General features: G+C 51.4%; 2 protein-coding genes across 6 annotated transcripts in view; one reads left to right on the top strand and one right to left on the bottom strand.

The window, feature by feature from the left end:
• Nucleotides 1–1,161: 1,161 nt before the first annotated feature.
• The window catches only part of CCDC61 (coiled-coil domain containing 61), a 43,781-nt gene continuing 23,711 nt past the window's right edge, over nt 1,162–21,231 (top strand). The window contains exons 1-14 of one of the 5 annotated variants that reach the window (XR_002646268.2): nt 1,162–1,206; nt 8,362–8,520; nt 8,774–8,856; nt 12,456–12,619; nt 13,196–13,357; nt 15,633–15,843; nt 15,933–16,015; nt 16,699–16,868; nt 16,987–17,062; nt 17,395–17,537; nt 17,627–17,705; nt 17,882–17,936; nt 18,669–18,747; nt 18,862–19,133. Coding sequence is in view for 4 of the 5 variants with exons in the window: in XM_089902676.1 (XP_089758802.1) it covers nt 8,373–8,520; nt 8,774–8,856; nt 12,456–12,619; nt 13,196–13,357; nt 15,633–15,843; nt 15,933–16,015; nt 16,699–16,868; nt 16,987–17,062; nt 17,395–17,537; nt 17,627–17,705; nt 17,882–17,936; nt 18,669–18,959 (1,665 nt within the window). In the remaining variant the exon portion in view is untranslated. Of the gene's footprint in view, nt 1,207–8,361; nt 8,521–8,773; nt 8,857–12,455; nt 12,620–13,195; nt 13,358–15,632; nt 15,844–15,932; nt 16,016–16,698; nt 16,869–16,986; nt 17,063–17,394; nt 17,538–17,626; nt 17,706–17,881; nt 17,937–18,668; nt 19,173–21,231 lie in introns of those variants that run through there. The other 4 variants (XM_022585310.2, XM_030761219.2, XM_089902676.1 and 1 more) reach the window with 4 other exon arrangements.
• Nucleotides 16,585–21,231, bottom strand: part of PGLYRP1 (peptidoglycan recognition protein 1) — a 29,650-nt gene continuing 25,003 nt past the window's right edge. Inside the window, 3 exon segments of the mRNA XM_022585314.3 lie at nt 16,585–19,911; nt 19,913–19,952; nt 20,575–20,696. Coding sequence (XP_022441022.2) covers nt 19,800–19,911; nt 19,913–19,952; nt 20,575–20,696 — 274 coding nt within the window. The 3' untranslated portion in view covers nt 16,585–19,799.

Raw genomic sequence — 21,231 nt, 5'->3', positions numbered from 1 at the left:
AGCTAGAAGCTAGTCTGTGGAAACATCTTCCAAAACATGTAGCTTACATGAGTTAAACTTTATGAAAGTTTTCACAAATTTCCAAAAAACTTAGATGACATCACCAATACTGACTTGTGAAGCTGAACTTTTTCTAAATGATAATGACTAAAAAAAGTTCCATCAAGTCTGCTAGAGGAAAGATAATTTACTTTTCTCTTCTCTCTGCAGATCAGGATATTATGAAATAAGTATAAGCAGCCAGAAGAGTAGGAAACATACCACAGAGGTGTGTCAGGTAGTAAGTTAATAAAAACATTACCTTATCTTTGGAGATTTTGCAATGTTTGTGGTATTTGTCAGCTCTTTTAAATATGTACCATTTAAAAGTAACAATAACAATATTAAAAGTACAATAACAATTATTTCATATCATATTCTAAGTAAATTTTCATGTTCATACCCAGTTTTGTGTTAGTGATTTTGTATTCCTTTTCTTAAAGAACGCTCCCCTCCCCTACTCCCCCATCAAATTCTATAAACTGTATCGTCCCTATTGATGACTCATAAGCCAAAATAGGGGTAGTTTTCAAGCTGTGTGTTCCCAGGCCAGTGGCTGTACCTCTCTGAGCCTGTTTCCTTAGTGGCAAAATGGGTATCATAATAGCCCCTACATTGCATGGTTACTGCTAACTATCAATAAGCCAAGGCCTGCAAACTGCTAAGTGCAGGCTTGGAACGCACTGAACGAGGATAAATCTCAACCAGTCTTCAGGAACGTTTCCGCATCTTCTGTACCCTCAGCCAAGACGTTCCTCTGCGCAGGCGCGTCGGACACTTTCCTCCAGCCTGCCCCTCCGCGTGGGCGTGGCCTGCTCTGCCGCAGGGGGTTATGGGCGGAGTCAAAGAGCTACTTCCGGGATTTCCTTCCCTCTCAGAGGAACAACCTTCTTTGTATGACTGGCAGTAGTTACCGGCCAGTAGTGATTGGAGAGAAGACTGACGACCCGACCCATTTCGGAGCCTCTCTTCTGAGTTGACCAATTGCAAGCATTGGAGGGCGGGTTCTTCTCTGGGGCGGGCTATAGTGACGGGCGTCTGTTTTGACTAATGGGAACTTGGCTGCGAGTAAGCCAGTACCAATCAGAAGCGAGAAGGCCGGATCCTGGGGCGGGGCTGGAGCTTCGGCAGTTGAACCGCTCGCGAGGAGGGTTGTCCGTGGAGAAGGTGAGAGGCGGCGAGAGTAGTTGGTGCGCGGGCTGGGGTAGTGATCCTGGGGGGAGGGGGGTGCTCTGGGGGGAGAGTGGGCTGGGCAGGCAGCAGAACTGGCAGTGTGAGAATCGGGAGGGGTTGCCCTTTAACAGGGGTAGAGTTGTGAGGCAGAGGGCAGTATGTGAGGCGGGGGGCGTTTTCTGTTTCGCAGGAGGCTCTTTAAAGGGGGAAGTGTGTAAAGTAGGAGACAGGAGATGGTAAAATATAGAAATGTCCTTGTAAGATAGCCTTGCGATTTAATGGGAGGTTTTAAGGCAGAGGGTTATTATAGAGCATTGTGGAGTGGTGGAAGTCCCTGCCATCAGTTAAACCTTTGATTTGGGTGGAGGGCAGGTGAAGAACGATATTGAGAACTCCAAGGATGAGGGTGTGCTTTGACGAGGTGTGAAAGCTTATGATACACGTAGCGTTTACTGAAGGCTTACTATGTGCCAGGCACCTACCAAGTGTATTATGTGAATTAACTCTTAAACTTCTTAACCCTACCGGTGGCTAAGAGTGTGGGCTCTGGCGTTGTGTTGCCTGAGCGCGAATGCTGGCTTTGCCACTGGGTGAGTTGTTTAACCCTCTGTGCCTCAGCTTCATCATCAGTAGAATGACCTCCTCTCTTCTCAGTCTGTACCATTCACCTTGTGGCCTCACCCAGTCTCCTGGCTTCATATGCTCTTTATGTAATGATATTTCCAAGTGTCTATCTCCAGTCGGGATATCTACTCTGAACTCAAGACTCATATGTCCAATGGCTGGCCCTTCTCTACTTGGAAGTCCAGTTGACATACAGACTTAAAAACTTGTCCCAAACTAAACTTGGCGTTTTCCCCCTTCAGCCTCCAAACCCAGTTGATGGCGGTCCCGTCCTTCCAGGTACTCAGGACAGAAATCTTGGAGTTGTCGTTCACTCCTCCCTGTTCTTTCAGCCACGTACTGTCAATCAGCAAATCTCACAGGCCTGCCTTCAAAACACATCCAGAATCCAGTCGTGTCTCACCACCTCCCTTGCTACTGCTCTGGCCTAAGCCATCACCTGTCCTTACCTGATGTTTTGCAGTGGGCTCCTCACTGGGTCCCCTGCCTCTGCCCTTGACCCCGCGGTCAAGTTAATACAGAAGTCAGATCATGTTGCTCCCCTGTTCAGACCCTCCCATGGCTCCCATCTCACGCAGTAAAAGCCTTTGTCAAGCCTACAAGGCCCCACCTGATCCAGCTCCCCCCCGCCGCCGCTCTCAAATCCCACCAATCCCACTTACTCACTCTGCTTCAGCCACCCTGGCCCCCTTGCTGTCCCTCAATCATAGCAAATACATCCCCACTTGGGGAATGTACTTGCTGTCCCCTCTGTCTGCATTGAGTTCCCCCAGATGCCTTTGTGGCATCTCCTTCAAGTCTCTGTTCAAATGTCAACTCCACAGACAGGCCCTCGCTGACCACCCAAACTAAAATAGCTCCTGCCACCCTCTGGCCCTTCACCACCTGGCTTTACTTTTCTTCATAAGGTTTACCATTACCTGACATATGTTAGTGTTTGTTTATATCCACTGGGCTTCTTAGACGCCCCTCACTAGAGCGTTGGCTTCAAGTGGATCTAGAACTCAGCACCTAGAAACGTACATAGTGCTTAAAAGGTGTTAGTTGTACTGTTCCACCATTACCACCGTTTCGTGGGGGGTCTCCCTGTGATATAGGGCAGGGTTGTTGAGCTGGGAGGGTGTTGGGGTCTAGATGAGATCATAAACTGGGCAGATTGTGGTGGCCACGGGCAGAAGATCTCAGCTCTAGTTCGTGCTAGGGGAGCTTATAGGAAATGCAGATTCCTGGGCCCACCTCCAGGAATTCTGCTTCTGTAGGTTTGGGACCAGGCCCAGGATGATGCATTGTCATCAGGCTCCTGTGTTGATGCCGAAGGTCTGCGGCCCTCACTTTGAAAAACAGGTCGGTTCAGAGCTTGGGCTGGAACTCTCATCATTCAACTCCTCTTCTGTGGCTGGCCCAGTGCTAGGCCATGGTGGGGACTCTGCAGTGATCGAGGCAGCCCTTTACCCAGGCTGGGAGTCAGGGAGGGCTTCCTGCAGGAGGAGGCATTGGAGCTGAGACTTGGAGGATGACAAGGAGTGAGCTGAGAAGACCTTGCTTGTATCTCCAGTGCCTTGAACCCTGCCTCCTGGCATCGATCATTAATTCACAAGCAGCCCCCGATCTGTGCCAGGCCCCGGGTGCTGAAGATACAAGAATGATCAAAATGGCTGTGCCCTCATGAGCTTCTGGTCTGGCAACTAGTCATCAGCTAGTTGCACAGATGGTAACGGTTGACCAAGTGCCAGGCTCTGTTTGAAGCACCTTGAATTGACTAATTCAATCCCCACAATAATCCTGTGTGAGGTGGGAACTCTTATTTTCCCCGCTTTACTGATGGGGAAAGGCCCAGAGAGGGTAAATGCCTTCCCGGGGGTCACATCGTGGGTTAGGATCTGAACCCAGGAGTCCCCAGCCTGCAGCGTGTACCGTGCTTAAGGTGTGAGCCCACATTTGGATTTGTGCTGGAAGGAAGAGAGTTACGGCAGGAAAAGGAAGGTAGTCAGGGAAAGGCAGCTGAGTAAGGAGCAGGGGGATGAATGTGCCAGTCCCTCGCTGCAGGATTCCAGGCAAGATGCTTCATCCTTTGTACAATGGGGGACGGTTGCAATACCTACCAGAGAGCAGAGTTACGGGTGAGTCACTGGTTGGTAGGCGTGCCTAGTCCTTATCTAAGGCAAAAAGCATTTGAGGGACAGTGAGGGAGGGTGTCTGATATCCCAGGGGGTGGTGATGGGCTGCGGTGGGCACTATGGGGGTCTGGATTGTGGGTGTCTTAAAGGGCTTTGGGGTCCATATAGTCCAGGCGGATAATGTGGAAGGTTTTGATCTGGAGTGCAGGGCTAAGGGGAAGGGGATTCCATCCAGCCCCAATTCACCCACATGGTGGGGGGCGGGGCAGTGAGCTGGGGGCTCGGAAGAGTCACTGAGGCCAGGCCACGTGTATGAAGGTGAAGTGGGGGGTACGCTGTATTGGAGACTCCAGCTAGGTCATGACTGGCGGGAATATTTGGTGTGGGGCGTGGTGGTGGCAGATGGTGGGAAAACAACCATCGGGTAGGGGCTGCCAGGGGCGGTGATTTACCCATGTCTGGTGTAGGACATGGTGATGTGGACTTGTTTTGGGGGAACCCAGCGTGGAGGACTGTCAACTCCGGTCCTGGGGTGAGGGCTGTGAAATCTGAAATATCCGGGGAGCATAATTCGGGAGGAGGAGCCAGGGGCGGTGATGTCACACTGGAAATGGAGAGGGGGTCACCTTAGTGAAAGATGAGAGGGCTGGGGGTTGGAAAACTGAGTGTGTGTACACGCGCGTGTGCACTGAAGCCATGATGTCATAAGGCCGGAGAAATGGTGTCAGGTGTGTGGACCAGAGTGGGGCGCTGGGGAGTCCACCCGGAGTGCACTAGGTGGAAGTGCTGACGTCGCGGGTTGGTAGGGGCGGGGCCTCAAAGGCACAGCACCCCGGCTGGGTTGCGGAGGTCACTAAGCTGAGGCGAAGAGGAGCTGGGAGAGACGTGCGACTGGAACAAAACCAGCGACCAGGATGGGCCACTGGTCGGCGGTCACAGACCACTGGTTGGAGTCACAGAGCAAGGATGGAGGATGCAGGTAGAAGGACAGGGTCGGCAGTGGGGGCAGGGTGGGGCATGAAGGAGGGAGGGAGTGACTCCGTGCCTGGAAAATTCCAGAACTTGGGGGGGAGGGGGGCTTCAAGGAGGGCTCTCCAAAGGGAAGAGAAGTGGAAAATGGGGGGTGGTGCGGGGAGTTTACATAGAATTTGAGAGGGAACAGAATCCAGGTGAAATATCAGGGTTACAGAATACAGGCTGAAAATGGGGTGTGTGTGGAGTAGAACCCTGGGCAAATATGCAGACAGGATCCAGGCGGAATACTGTGTGTGTTGTGGGGGACAGGACAAAATTCAAGTAGAATATGGGGGGAACCCCAGTAGAACATGGGGGACTGGGAGAAGGGGAGTGACCAGAATCTCGAGGCCATCTAGGGAGTGAGTGATGGGGAGCTGGGGTCAGGAGGGGAGAGTCAAGCTGGCTGGGGAGTGTGGGATTTATTCTGTCTAGAAGAGAGGATGGAGGGAGGGAGCGGGCGCAGTTTGTGCAGGTGAGGAGGCAGGTAGGTGTAAGGGGAGAGTTGAATTCGGGAAGAATATTCAGGGGCTTACTATCTGGAGACTGAGGTGTTGGCTGTGTCATCAGGGCAGTGGGATGCAGAAAGGCCCTGTTATCTAATGAAGGCCTATGAATGGGGGGCTTATGTAGGGGAGTGGGGAAGGAGGAGGGCAGGGCCGGGTCCCCTTCTTCCTCTGCCTCCTCGGGAGAGTTGGGTACCAAGAGTGGGGTGGTGAATGGGGCGGTTAGGCTGCGTGGCTTGTCAAGTGTTCCGCTGCTGCCTTTGGCGCCGTGGTAGCCGGGACAGCGCAACCGCTGATAGGCTTGCGGGGTCTGAGGGGCGGAGTGGGTGGGCGGGGTTTAGGACACCCGGTAGGGCGGGGCCAGCGCTGCCTGGCACCCGCGCTACGGGCCAGGGGATGAGGGATATGTTGAAATGTGTAGCTGTTTGTTTACCCGTAGATCAGGAATTATTAACCTCCCCCCCGCTTCTGAAACCCCAGAGAATGAAAGTACAGTTATGAGAGTGTGAGTGGGAAAAGGTTCTCCAGATTTCATCAGTCCGTCCAAAGCACCAGAGACCCCCTCCCCCAGATAAAGTTAAGAGCTTGGGTCTAGAGGCAGAGACGTGCCTCTCAGGATGGCTGGGGCTCTGGCGATTGTCCTTGGGCATTTGAGAAAGGGGATCTGTGGATGAGCCTGGGGATGTGGTATTCTGGGAGACTCTGAAATTACTTGCAGAGGTTATGGATCTATTCATTTATCTGGGGAGGGTTCAGAGATCTCATTAGATTCTCAAAAGCTCAAGGACTCAAAAGATTAAAAATCACTGACCTAGAGGGACATCCCTGGCAGTCCAGGGGTCAAGACTCGGTGCTTCTGCTGCAGGGGGTGCGGGTTCGATCCCTGGTCGGGGAACTAGGATCCTGCATGCCGTGCAGTGGCACGGTCCAAAAAAAAAAAAAAAAATCACTGACCTAGAGATTCAGGGCTCAAAATATTAAATTTTCCAACATCAGACTTTAGGAAGGACTAAATTGGGGAAAGTGTGAGGACTGAAGGAGACAGTGGGGAGAGAAGGAGGTCAGGCACTGGAGGAGTCCCCATGGACTGGGTTGGGGGCATCCCTGGGTGCCTCTGTCTTTGCAGCACCTGTGGGACTCTGCACAGGGCTCTTTTCCTCACAGAGCCACAGTTTCCCCATCTGTACACTGGGAAGGGAATGGGCTGGCCTTGTCTCTCTAGTCCCTTTCAAGCTCAGAAACAACAACAAAGTAATAATAACAAGAATAGCGATGACTGGGAGTGGGGATGAAATAGGTGAAGGGGATTAAGAGGTACAAACTTCCAGCTATAAAATAAGCCACATAATATGATCAGTAATATTGGAATAACTTTGTATGGGGATAGATGGTTACTAGGTCTGTCGTGGTGATCATTTCATAATGTATGCAAATGTCAAGTCACTGTGTAGTACACCTGAAACTAACATAATGTTGTCCATCAACTGTATTTCAATAAAAAAAAAATGATGATGATGCCGATATGTATTGAGTGCTTGCTTGGGTCAGGGATGGCTGAATTTCACCAAGGATTTTAACATGATTAATTCATTTAATCCTTACACCAATCTAAGGAGATAAACGCTGTTATCCTTCTGTGGGCTTACAAAGGCCTGCAGGAACATCATCTGGCCCGTTACCTCTCTGATCTCCTCACTTTCCCTCTCTCCTTCCCTCACGCTGACCTCCTTGGTGTTTTCAGAACAAACTAGGTACATCCTGCCTTGGAATCTTTGCCTGGCTGTTTCCTCTACCTGGATCCTAATCCCCAGATATTCACCTGTCTTCCCCCCCTCCCTCCTTCCAGGCCTCTGCTCAGCAGGGAGGGGGTGGCCCTTCCCTGACCACCTTAGCTAAAAGAGCGACCCCTACTCGCTAGTATCCCCTTTCCCCACCAGTTGACATTTTTATGCCTCTAACTGTTGCCACCCTCTTGAGGGTAGGGACAGAATCTGGTTTCTCATCATATCCCCAGCACCCAGGATGGCACAGGCTTTAAAGATAAGGAATCTGGCTCCAAGAGAGGTTAAGTTACTTGCCCATCTAAGTGCACATAGCTGAACTTGGACACGAACCCAAACAGCCTGGGGCTCCCATTCTGAACCACTCCATAGAATTCATGCTGAGGGTGGAGGCCTACCCTGTCCTCCAGCTCCTCATAGAACTAACAGTGAGTAGTAGTCCTGTTGGCTGAGAGAAAGTATTTATGCTTACAGCGGACTAATGAAGAAGTTCAATTATTAATTCAATGTAAATGATTTAAGTTTATCATGGATAATCTGTTATCCATGCACTGGCTGTTCTCTCGACTTGGACCACTTTCCTTAGGGATAGCCACTTGGCTTGTTCCCTGACCTTCTTCAGTTCTCTGTCCAAATGTCACCTCCCCAGGGAGGCCTGCCCTTGACCCTCTATTTAAAATCTCTGCCCAGCCTGATCTCAGTACTCTGTCTCCCTTTACGGCTTGACTTTTCTCCACAAATGTTTAAATAAATGAATAAACAATAAATATATAATGAGTATAAGGATTAATAAATTAATAATCAATAGTATTAATCTTGATCCTCTTATTGGAAATCATATATTCTATTAACCAGTGTGTATTGGGCATAGTAACGTGCAGGACACAGTTCCAAGTGCTTTTACATGTATTGTCCAATTTAATTTTCATGACAGCTCTATGAGGTAGGTGCCATTATTGTACCCATTTTCCAGATGAGGAAATTGAGGCACAGAGAGACAAAGTCTCTTTCCTAAGGTGGTACATGGTGGAACCAGGATTCTGGCCTTCTAGCTCCTGAGTCTGGGCTCTCAGCCCCTCCGGGTCTCTGTCTCATTCCCCTCTCCAGCGACACTGGCCATGGACCAGCCAGCTGGCCTGCAGGTGGACTACGTCTTCCGGGGTGTGGAGCATGCCGTGCGGGTGATGGTGTCTGGGCAGGTGCTAGAGCTGGAGGTGGAGGACCGGATGACGGCCGACCAGTGGCGGGCTGAATTCGATGCCAGCTGTGAGTGTGCCTGCCTGGGTGGGCTCACTTGTCCTTCCCTGGGCTCAGCTTCTCCCAGAAGATGAGGCCAGTCAGGATCCTGTCCACCTGCCTCTTCTACCTGACCTAGAAGCTCTCTAAGCTGGGGACGGGGTGTAGGGCTCATCTCTTGGGCCAGAGGCACTGGTGTTGGGGAAAGGTGGAAAGCTTGGGTGCATTGCCCTTGGGCTGGGCAAGTGGTCAGACCTCAGGAAGGACTTTTCTCCCTACCTAGTCATCGAAGATTTGACTCACAAGACAGGGAACTTCAAACAGTTCAACATCTTCTGTAACATGCTGGAGTCGGCCCTCACCCAGGTAGGGGCCAGGGTTGGGGGCTGGGGGAGCTGTCTGTTCCCTGGGTCTCTGGGAGGGTAGATGCCCACCTGATGTATGCAAGACCCTCTACCTTCTCTTTCATTGAAGGAACAGGGCTATCGTTTTCTTTTCTTCTTTCCCAAATGTAAATACCTTATTCTGGTTGTAATTCTAATGATAATGATTATCATGGAGAAAATTCAAGTCTCAGAGAAATGTAAAGAAGAAAGTAAAAATCACTCCATTCCCAATACTCACTCCTAGTAATATTTTGTTAATATATATATATTTTTTGGCCGCACTGCGTGGCATGTGGGATCTTAGTTCCCCAACCAGGGATCAAACGCGCACCGCCTGCATTGGAAGGTGGAGTCTTAACCACTGGACCCCTGGGAAAGTCCCTTTCATTAATATTTTGATGGAAATCACTCCAGCCATTTCTGCATTTCTGTATTCACTTGTGAACGTGTGTGTATTTGCAGATCTATAATTTTATATAGTTGATATATTTCCCAAGGTATTCTGTAGCCTTTTAAAAGATTTAACAATAATTCATAAAAATTTAGTCATGTCAGTGGATTCATTTCATTTCATTCATAATCATTCATTTCATTTACTGAGCATCTGTTGTGTGCCAGGCACTGGAATACAGCACTAAACAAAAGAGACAAAATTCCTGCCCTCATGAACCTGACAGCCTAGTGGGAGAGACAGACAATTGAAAAAAATATATAATGTCAAATAGTTAAAAATATTAATAGGAAAAAAAGAAGCAGGTTGGGGCTTAAAGTGACACAGACGCTATTTAGACATCATTTAAAAACTGTGAACTACATTATTTCTCTGGTTACAGGTATAATATGCACTCATAAAACTGTGATGATATTAAAGTAATGTGTGACTTAGAAAGTAAGAGTCTAAATTCTGTTTCTATCCCCCACCTCAGACTGTTAACATTTTGGTATCTATAGGCAGTATAGCATAATGGCCAGGATCATGGACTCTGAAATCAGTGATCACTAGCACTTACTACTTGGGAACTGTGGGCCAGTTACTCCATGTCTTAGTTTCCTTATCTGTAATGTGGGGATGATAGTAGTCCCCATTTCATAATGTTATGAAGATTAAGTGAATTACATGTAAAAAGCTTAGAATAGTGCCTGGCTCATAATAAGTGCTATACAGGTATTGTCTATTTTTATTATTATTACAACTTTTGAGTTTGTCATCCTTGTTAGTGGTTGCTTAGTATTCCAGTATACCCATGCATCATGATTTATTTAACCCAGTGGTTCTCAAGCTTTTTGGTCCCAGCGTGGATGGACCTAGAGAGTGTCACACAGAGTGAAGTAAGTCAGAAAGAGAAAAGCAAATATCGTATAATAAGGCATATATGTGGAATCTAGAAAAAATGGTATAGATGTTCTTATTTGCAAAGCAGAAATAGAGACACAGACGTAGAGAACAAATGTATGGATGCCAAGGGGGAAAGGGGTGGGGTGGGAGGAATTGGGAGACTGGGATTGACACATACACATTATTGATACTATGTATACAATAGACAACTGATGGGGACATACTGTATAGCACAGGGACCTCTACCTAATGCACTATGGTAACCTAAATGGGAGGGAAGTCCGAAAGGGAGGGGATACCGTTATGTGTATGGCTGATTCATTTTGTTGTGCAGTGGAGGCTAACACAACATTGTAGAGCAACCATACTCCAATAAAAATTAATTAAAAAAAAAAACTTTTTGGTCTCAGGACCCGTTTATACTCTTAAAAGTTACTGAGGACACCAAAGAGCTTTTGTTCATGCAGGTTTTATCTATCAATATTTGTTTGCCATATTGTAAATTAAAACTGAGAAAAATATAAAGATATTTACAAATTCATTTAAAAATAACAATAACAAACCTGTTACTGACCTAAATAACCTTTTTATGAAAAATATTTTCAAAACCAAAATTATTTAGTAAGAAATATAGTGGAGTTTTTTTTTTAACATTTTTTGCAAATCTCTTTAATGTCTGGCTTAATAGAAAACTGCTAGATTCTCATGTGCTTCTGCAGTCTGTTGTGATACGTCCTGATTGACGTACATGCAGAAAAATCTGCCTCAGGAAGATATATAGCTGAAAAAGGGAGTCCTTTAATAGCTTTTTCAGATAATTGTGCATATCCTCTTTTGCCAGCACATTAAAACTGGACATGTGGTAGTTTCTTAAAGGTTTATCCCAGTGTGGAATCTGAGACCATCCCAGTGAACTTTTCCTGTTCTGTGACATTAAAATCTATTGGTGTGTCTTTACTTTGCAGGGATCTTTTCCCCATTTTCTAATATCATGCATTTGTAGCATCATTTGTAACATCATGCATTGGTCATTTGGAAAATATTGGTTCACGGAGTTGTGCAAATCTTCCAAATGTTGACACATTTCATTATATAATATCAGGAAGTCATATTTGTTAATATCCTCACTGATCTGTCCAGGAAAGCCTTTCAACACTGAGAAGCTATCAAGCACACAGTGGCAGATACAAGTTTTCCAAAATTCTAATTTTCACTTTAGAGTTTGAATTTTATTGTTGCAAAACAAATACCGTTAGCTGTATTTTTTTGAAGTGACAGGCTTGCTTTGTTCATTTTTGAGAAAATGCTTGCCAAACATCGAAGACTGAATAACCGTAGTTTTTGTCAGTACCTTTTCAAGTAAAAATAGTGTTCCATGAAAAAGTGGCTAATTTAGCTCAAAATTCAATCACACAAGTGCTTTTTCTAGAAAATGTCGTACCTTGATATGCAGCCGAATGTGTACTTTCCATTTTGTCACACACAGTAGTAAAAATATGTGCACTCAAGGGTCAAGAGTCAAAAAAATTAATAATTTGGGGCTCCCTGGCGGTCCAGTGGTTAAGACTCCACGCTTCCACTGCAGGGGGTGCGGGTTCGATCCCTGGTCAGGGAACTAAGATCCTGCAAGCTGTGCAGTACGGCGCCCCCCAAAATTAATAATTTTTACAGGTTTATCAAGGACATTCCTAGGTTTCATTTTCTGTGTTTTTATCTAGTTATTTATTTATTTGTGTGTTTCTCCCTCCTTCCCATCCCCCTGCGGAGACTGCGTGGCAGTGGAATATACAATGGTTACTAGTGCATTTGATGCCCCTGGCTTGCTTTCTGCTAATGGGCACCAGCAGTTTTACCCACCATGACTTTTGCACCCTCAGTGCAAATGTCAACACAGCAAAAAAGGCAGATGACATCTTAGTATTATTATGCAAGGTGTTTTGACCCCATGGACTCGCCTGAAAGGGTCTTGGGGACCCCCAGGGCTCTGTGGACAGTACTTGGAAGCCCCAGCCAGCACTAAGCTGTCTCCTATGGCTGAGCATTTAGGTTCTTTTCAGTTTCTCCCTCTGATGATGTCCTGTGGCAGCCCCTCATGGGGCAGGGCCATCTTGATCACCAGCCTCAGTGTGGGAAAGCCCAGCCAACCTAAAGAATGAATGGGGCGTGGCCCAGGTGTGTGGGTTGTGTGCTCTGGGTATGGCCACGTTGGGTCTTTTGGCAGCTCCTCCCATTCTCTCCAACAGAGCAGTGAGTCGGTTACGCTTGACCTGCTGACCTACACAGATCTGGAATCCCTGCGGAACCGAAAGATGGGAGGCCGCCCAGGCCCCTTGGCCTCGAGATCAAGATCGGCCCAGCTCAACTCCAAGCGCTACCTGATCCTCATCTACTCTGTGGAGTTTGACAGGTGGGTACAAGTATATCCACCAGGCTGGTAGCTGGTGGTCAGGTGGGAGAGGACGTGGATAGAACTTAGGAACCCCTGGTACCCAGGGCTAGGTGGGGATGTTGCTTAAGCCTAGCCTTTGGAATCTTCAGTGTTGAGGGTTATATCATTTAGTATTGTGTTTGGCTACAAGTATCAGGATAACCATTATCAGTGCCTTAAACAATAGTTTATCACATAACGAGATGTCTAGGTAGATGGCTGCTACTCAACAGTTTTGTTAGGGACTCAGGCTCCTTCTGTTTTTGTTCTTCTTTTCCTCATCCTTAATGTGTTGGCTTTTTGACTGCACCCTTATCTCTTCATGGTCACAAAATGGCTGCTGTTTCTCCAGGCGTTGCATCTATATCAAAGAAGGAGGAAATGGAACAGGGCTGTGCTTGTTAATTGTATCAGCTGTTTTTATCAGGAAACTAAAAGTGTTCCCAGAAGACTCCCAACCAATTTCCTGTAGTATTTGTCTAGAAATGGTCACATGTCCTTTCCTGGGTGGATTCTTGGCCTCTGAGATGCCACGGTTCTAATCCTCCTTCTCAGGATTCACTACCCGCTGCCCCTCCCGTACCAGGGCAAACCAGACCCTGTGGTCCTGCGGGGCATCATTCGCTCACTAAAGGAGGAGCTGAGCCGCCTTCGAGGGCTGGATGGCCAGGACACTCGGGACAGCCGGGAAACTGAGATCTGGCATCTGCGGGAGCAGTAAGTCTGGGGGTGGGGTGGGCGGTTGGAGCTGGGGGGACACATCCCATCATGCACTGCGGGACCCAGTGCTTAGCATTGATGGAAGGACAGCCATCCCTCATTCCCCAAATACTTATTCTGAGCCCCTCCTCTGTGCCCACCATGTGTTAATGGTGCTGGGGACACAGCAATGACCGAGATAATTCTGGCCCTGTCCTCTCCTGGGGCTCCCAGTCCAGTGCGGGAGACAGATCTGTCTGTAGACAGGGAAGATTCACCATGGATGGGGCTGAGGGAGTCCAGAGAGAGACCTGACCCTGCCTGGGAAGGGAGGGGTGTTCCAGGCAAAGGGAACAGCATGTGCAAAGACAGGGTGCGAGGCAGGGCTCTATTCAGTTGAATCCACCTTCACCAAGCGCCTCTCTTGTGCTGGCCCCTTCCCTGCCCATGGTGTAGTGCCAGCGCAGGGGGCAGAGAGACATTGATCACATACCCACCTGAGTATATTGCAAATGGAGATGGGGTTAGGCAGGAAAGGGAGCCTGTGTTATGGGAGGCTGTGACAGGAACCTGATGGGCATGTTTACCGAGTGCCTGCTGTGTGCTGAGGGCTGTGGAGGGGCTGACTGGGACTTGGTCTCCATCTGGTGGGGGCCCCACTCATTGGGGAGGGCTAATACTATTTTTAGTAGTAGTAATAATAATAATACCAGTAGCTATTGTTTATCGAGCATTTAATTGTGTGCCAGGGACTCTGTTCAGTGCTGTATGATTTAACTGATTTAATCCTCCCAAAGTAGGCATTACTATTGTCCCCATTTTATAGAGGAGGAAACTGAGGCCCAGAGAGGTTAGAGAATTTGCCCCAGGTTACACAGTGAAGTAATATGGCCTGGCTAGACCTTGAATCCAGGCAGTCAGCCCAAGCCACCTTTGGTTCCTCAGCCACTGTGCACTGCTGGCAGGTGCTAGCCCAGGACTGAGCGCTCAGTGCTGCCTGGGAGGACCAGACCTCTCCCCTCCCAGAAGTGCAAGCTCATGGGGCTTGGAGAACCTTGCGAGTCTTCCAGGTGCGTGTGCATGTGTTTCCCAGGATGGCCACAAGGTGGCGTCATCTGCCCTGAGATCCACAACTGGACAGTTGGTTCTTACCTTTCTCTTCCCAGCTTGGAGTTAGGGAGTTTGGGAAGACTCCAAGATTCATTCATTCAGTCATCCAACATTTACTGAGTTCCTACGGTGTGCCAGGCACACTGCCTGGCCCTACCGATGTCTACTGAGCCATCACTCAGTGCCAGACACAGTCTAAGCGCTCTTTATAGATTACTACAACTTTATCAGTAGGTGTTATTATTATCATCCCACTTCACAGAGATGTGAAGTGAAACTGCCCCAGGTCACACAGCTTGTAAGAAGTGGAATAGAGTTGGATGCCATCAGCCAGGCCACAGAGCCCGAGTTCCTACACAGTGACCAGACAGCTGGAGTGAGGATGCAGACAGAAAACATAATCGCACTGATCAACGTCAGCTCCACCATGATTGGTGCTGGGAAGGAAACATACAGAGAGCCAGGAGAGGAGAGAATAGAGGGACATGACAGCCTGGCTGGGAGGGCAGGCAGGCTTCCCCGCGGGGGGGGGATGTGATGTTTGGAGGATGAGTGGAGTGGTTCCTGCCAGGAGGAGGAGAGAGGGTTTAGGAGGAGGGAATTTTGCGTTTGCAAAGAGCACCATGGGAGAGGGAGGGGGGAGGAGAGGAGGGGAGGGGGGAAGTCAGCTGGAAGGGACCGAATGGGGAAGCTCCTTGGAGAGTGCGGGGGAGCCACAGATTTAAAAAAATGTTTTATTGGGAAAAATTCCAAGCACGCACAGTAGACAGTAGTATAATGCACGTGTACTTGTGCCCCAGCTTCAACGGACTTCAGGGAAGTCCCTGGATTTTGTTGATTTTATCTCCATGGTTCACGTGGTCCCCCGTTCTGTTTATTTCCCGCGAAGTGGTTGTTAAACCTATAGGCTAATCAGATTCAGGTTTCTGGGACAGTGCCTTCCTCTGTGGGGCTGTGTATTTGCTACTGTCAGGTGGTGTTGGGACTGATGGGTTTGGATGTTGAGAGCTGGATCCCTGTCTTATAAAGTTCCTATCAGCTCAGCATCTCTTGATGGCTTTCATTTGCATTTCTCTAATTACCGATCAAGAAATGGTGCGTGCCCAACCCAGTGGAGGAATGAGGATTATGGGACCATGCCCCTCACCCTCCCCAGCATTCACTTTCTACCTGCTCCTCCCAGGGTGTCGCGTTTGTCGGCTGAGAAGCGCGAGCTGGAGGCCCAGCTGGGCAGATCGCGCGAGGAGGCGCTGGCCGGGCGGGCGGCGCGCCAGGAGGTCGAGGCGCTGCGCGGGCTTGTGCGCGGCCTGGAGCTGGAGCTGCGGCAGGAGCGCGGCCTCGGGCACCGCGGGTCCGGCCGCCGAAGCCAGGATTGCCGCCGCCTGGCCAAGGAGGTGAGGGGGCGGGGCGGCCGGCTGGGCGCTGGCGGGTCCCGGACTTTGGCTTCAGTCTGGACCTCTACGCTCCTCTTCCCAACCGGCAGCTAGAGGAGGTGAAGGCGTCGGAGCGGAGCCTGCGTGCCCGGCTGAAGACGCTGAACACCGAGCTGGCCATGTACAAGAGGGGGTGAGGGGCGCGGCCCGGAGTGGGTGGGGCCTTGGAGCTGTGGACCCCGCCTGCAGGTGGGCTCCGGGCGTGGTTGGGCGGGGCCTAAGTGACGGGGCGGGGCCCAGGTAGGGTGGAGAGGGCGGGTAGAGCCTGAGAGTGGGCTAACGGAGGGATGAGTGGGGCCTAATGGACTGCATGGGGCATAGGGAAGGACACACACAGTAGTTGAAAACGATGGGCGGAGTCTGTAGAGAGATGGGCAGGCCTGAGGCGGCATTCAGGAGGCTGAACCTGGAGATAGGGACCGAAAAGGGGCGGGGTCTGAGGTCTAGTTGAGCGAAAGGGCGTGGCTAAGCATGTGGGTATCCGAGTGATGTTTGCCGGCATGTACTGGGGTGGATGTTGAAAAATTGGGAAGGGTTTCCAGGGAGCTGTGGGAGACCTCTGGGAGAAGGGCCTGGTGAAAGGATGTATTAGGTTGTAGGGAAGTGACAGATGGGTTTGGGGGGGCGTGGTTTGTGGGGCTCCGATAGGGGTGGACCCTGGGAGAAGGTATCTGTGAGGATCGTGTAAGTACGTGAATGTTTAGGAGTTGATGGGGGATGGGCCTGAAGTTTCGGAGATAGCGCAGTCCGGCAAGAGGCTTGGGATAGGAGTTGTCGTCGCTGGTGGGAAACTGACAGTGGGCTTTGTGCTCCCAGGAGACGGACTACACCGGTGGTGCCGCCCTCGGCCCGGGAAGATCGGGCTTCGACGTCTCGGGAGCGCTCCACGTCGCGTGGCCGTGGCGCTGCCCGCTTCTCATCCCGGGAGAGCGACCGCGGGGGCCGGGGTCAAGGCCGCCCTGGCCGCCCCTCGCCCTCGCCCACAGGTCTGTGACGACCCTGCTCTGCCCGTGGGAGGAGGTGGATGGAACTAGAACTGTGGAGGCGTGATCCTATGACTCCAGCCTCCTCTTCTCTCCACACCCCACCCCGACCCGGTCCTAGGTGGTCGCGTGCCCCGTTTCGACCCAACAGCCTTTGTGAAAGCCAAGGAGAAGAAGCAGAGAGCGATCAAGATGAAGTTAGCGCCCATTTTCTCCTCACCTGCCCATATCCCTGCCCCTTTACCTGACCCTCTGACCATCCATCCCCAACTCCCATCTCCATCACCTGTCACCTGCTCCATCTCTCTCCTTCCCCCTACCTGCTCTTGCTTCCCGCCTGACCTCCATCCCCTCTCCTGATCGCCAGCCTCCCCCATCCCCCCGCCCTGCTTATTTGTCTCTCCCACCCCTACCTGGTCTGTGTCTCCGCATGATTTTTCCCTATTTAGGTGTGACCCACGGGGCGCAGCGACGCCCTTTCCCGAATTAGTTGGGCGCACAGGTGGGCGTCTCCTTTCTTGTTCTCCAGGCAGCAGCAGCAGCGAAACCGATTGGGCAGCGGAGGAAGCGGGGACGGTCCATCCACCTCCTGGTCTCGCCAAACTCGGCCCCCCGTAGCCGTGACCGGTCGAGGAGACGCGGCTAATCGCTCCCGAAACCGCAGCTCCTCGGGTAACTGGGCCGGAGCGCGCGGGACTGGCAGACGAGCTGGGCGGGGCTGTGGCCAGTGCAAGAGGCTCACACTCTCCTTCTCCCTCTAGTGGACAGTTTCCGCAGCCGCTACTCGTCCGCCAGCTCCTGCAGCGAGTTCGAGGATTTCTCTGAATCCCTCCCTAGAGGGTAAAACTTGGGCTGGGGGAAAGGACCGCCCCCAAACAGGTGTCTGGGGAGACTCGAAACAGTCTTTTGCGGGGAACTTGGGTGATGGAGGCTGGAGCCTTGAAACCAAGGAAGAGGGCCAGGTGGGAGGTGCCACAGACCCCTCCCATTGGTCCTTGATTACTCCATCCTCTCAGCGTTCGTCGCCGGGGGAAGCCGCCCAGCCCCACCACCTGGAGTGGGCCCAATACGGTGAGTGTCTTTCCTCAGGCTTTGGAGGAGGCAGGGGCAGCGTTAAACCACCGGAAGCTCGCTGGCCCTTTCTCCCATGATTCCATTCTAGGGGATCAGGTTGTAAAAGCGGCTCCGCAATGCCTCTGGAGGCAGTGTTTTTGTTTTGTTTTGTTTTGTTTTTTTGCGGTACGCGGGCCTCTCACTGTTGTGGCCTCTCCCGTTGCGGAGCACAGGCTCCGGACGCGCAGGCCCAGCGGCCATGGCTCACGGGCCCAGCCGCTCCGCGGCATGTGGGATCCCCCCGGACCGGGGCACGAACCCGTGTCCCCTCCATCAGCAGGCGGACTCTTCTCAACCACTGCGCCACCAGGGAAGCCCTGGAGGCAGTGTTTTGAGACCTTTGGGTTGGAGAGGAGGATGGGGCTGAGGTGGGGGCAGGAGACTCTGGTTAGGAGCACCGGCTCTGGCCTCAAATTGCCAGGTCTTGAAACCTGCCTCCCCTCCCTAGAACCTGTGTGACTCAAGGTAGCTACTTAGCTTCTGTAGCTCAGTTTCTTTATCAGTTAAGTGGGGATGGTAATGGCATTCACGTCTGAGGGTTCTGGTGAAGCTACAGGGAGCTTATTTTGCATATAAGTACTCAGTAGGTGTCAACCCTTAATTTTTATGAGGTCCTTTGGTTCAGAATTGCCGGTGGGATTTGGGGGGCAGGCATAGAGGGTGCCTGACCCCCTTTCCTGCCACCCCCAGCAGCAGAAGCCTAGCCCCCTGGAACGCGGCCGCCATCAGAGACGCTTGGCGGACTCGGGGGGCTCAGTCCCCATCAAAGGTGAGCCTGGGACTCCACATCTCCCCCTTACCTGCCCCAGAGCCCACTGGGATGCTACTGAGGGCAGGATATTGGGCCCCTCATGGACCCCCACAGCCACGCCTGCTCTCACAGAGTACAGCTCAGACCACCAGGCAGCTGACATGGCCGAAATCGACGCCCGCCTGAAGGCCTTGCAGGAATACATGAACAGACTGGACGTGCACTCGTGACCTCAGAGAGAGACTACTGCCCCTCCAATGGATTCGGATGGATTCGGCGTGAGGGGCGGGGCTGGTGTGTCCTGGCCCCACCCAGGCCCCGCTCCTCCTGGTGCTGTTGGGGTCTCAGGTGTGTGAGACCCCAATCCCTACGTCTCCCGCAGGCATTGCATTCTGGGAGGGAGGGTAAGTGTGTTTTGTAAATAAACCTATGTGCCCTTGGGATCCCTCAGCTTATGACTGAAGGGTCGGGGTGGAGTGAGGAGGAATGAAGATTGGGTGGGGAGCGGGTGTAACTGGGACCTGTGTGTATTTCTGGCCATGCCTATGACTGGGCGGCAGATTGGAGTACAGGCTCAGAAAAAACTCCCGCACTCTCTAAAGCAATGGGGGGGGGGGAACCTGAGGGGTGGGAGTGAGCAGCTTGTCCCCAGAGGAGTTCAAGCAGAGATGCTGCCCAGGATGTCTTTGGCGGTGTGGTAGAGAGGGGGTGTCTTGCCGCATGGCTCACTGCCCGGGAGGTGAGGACCCCTGAACTTCTGGTGGTGACATCTCAGCTGACTTGGTGCTGTTCCTGTGCTGTGACCTGAGGCCTCTGGGTTCTGGGCTGTGATTTGGCTTCCAAGCTGGGATCTCTGGGGTCTTGGTTCAGGGTCGGGGCCTCTGGGTTCTGAGCAAGGTCAGAGTTCTGGGAGGTTGGGGGGCGATGGCTGGGATCTTACGGGGGAGAGAGAGCGTGGGGAGGGGGATGGCGGGACACAAATACAGTTTAAGGTTTGCCTTTATTGGGGGAGGGGGAGGCAGTGGGGTTTCTGATGGGGTGGGGGTGTGTGTGAGAAGACGGACAGGGCCTTACACGCGGTGGTAGTGTGACCATTGCTGGATGATTTCGTAGAGCTGGTAGCCTGGAGAAAGCGCCTGCTACACATCCCGGTGTCCTTTGACCTCGTAGCTAGGAGTCAAGACTCTGGGCTGCCCTGATGGCGTGGGGCGGGGGCACCCGATCTGTGGGAGGTAGAGGCAGGAGTTAGGCTGGGGCTTCCTCGAAGGGCAGAGGGAGTGTGGGTAGTGCTTCTGATTTTGTACTCTGAGCTGGCCCGCTAGGGCCCAGAACCCAGCCTGCCGCCACCAAGCAGTGACTTAACCTCTCTGTGCCTCAGTTTCCTCATCTGTGAAAGGGGAGAATGACAGAACCTCTCTGTGCCTCAGTTTCCTCATCTGTGAAAGGGGAGAATGACAGCACCTGCCCACAGGGCTGTGGGATAATCAAAAGAGTTATTTTATGTACAGAGTAAGCCCTCGGCAAGTGTCAGCTGTCAAGATTACCGCTTATTTGCCCTCATCTGCCCCCAGACCTCCCCAGCCGAGCCGCAGCAATAGCTGGCATTTATCAGGCACTTCTTAGGTGCCATGGACTGGTCTAAGAACTTTTATAGAGACAGACTAATCTTCACTGAAACCATGTGGTTGCAAATGGTCTTTATCCAAAAGAGGAAACAAGGCTCAGAGAAGCAGAGTCACTTTCCTGAGATCACAGAGGCAGAGCCTCCCAGCAACTACTCACCACGTGGTGCCATCCCCCGGGCTCCATGTCAGCCTCCTAGCTGATGGCTGGACAGTCACTTACCCATGTAGTTACCCATGAAGGAGATGCCGAGGGATATGGGGTTCTAGGTGGGACCTGAGTGGGCGCCCAAGGTGTTCCAGCCCCGGCCCTCATACTGGAGCCTGTCTTCTCCCATCAGGAAGCTGTGGGGGTGGGAGGGTGGTCTGGATGAGTGACGGAGGGCTTCCCCGGGGGGGGGGGGAGGACTCCCTCCCTGTCCTCTGCTCGCCCCGCCCCTGTCCCTGTCACTCACACACAATTTCCCCAACACCCTCCTCCTATCCTCTAATCTTCCACAGTAAGAATAATGGCCATGGCCATTGCCATTTGTCAAGCACAGCTCTACATGCACCTTTTTGCATCCTCAACCCCGTGAGGAGTCAGGATTTTCACCCAGGTCTCCGTGACTCCCACCCACATGGTCTGGCTCTCTCCTGCCTCCCTGGAGGATTGGCTGAGCTCTTGATTTGCTGAATTCTCACTTGCAGTCCTCGGAGGCAGGCACTGTTGTCGTCCCCACTTTAAGCTGAGGAAGCAGACTTAGATTATTTACCCAAGGTCACGTCCTGGACACTAATGCTTCTCAGAACTCTCCACTGAGAAGCTCTTCTGCCCTCTCCCCAGCCTGCTTCCTGCTTCCTCTTCCCTGCTGGGGTACACTTGAGTGACAGGATCAGG

Source organism: Delphinapterus leucas, chromosome 20 (genome assembly GCF_059928025.1).
Source record: "Delphinapterus leucas isolate spDelLeu-1000000601 "Yukka" chromosome 20, BTC_Dleu_Yukka2, whole genome shotgun sequence".
NCBI lineage: Eukaryota > Metazoa > Chordata > Mammalia > Artiodactyla > Monodontidae > Delphinapterus > Delphinapterus leucas.
Note: the sequence above shows the minus strand (reverse complement) of the source record. Positions and strands in the feature narration are given on the sequence as shown.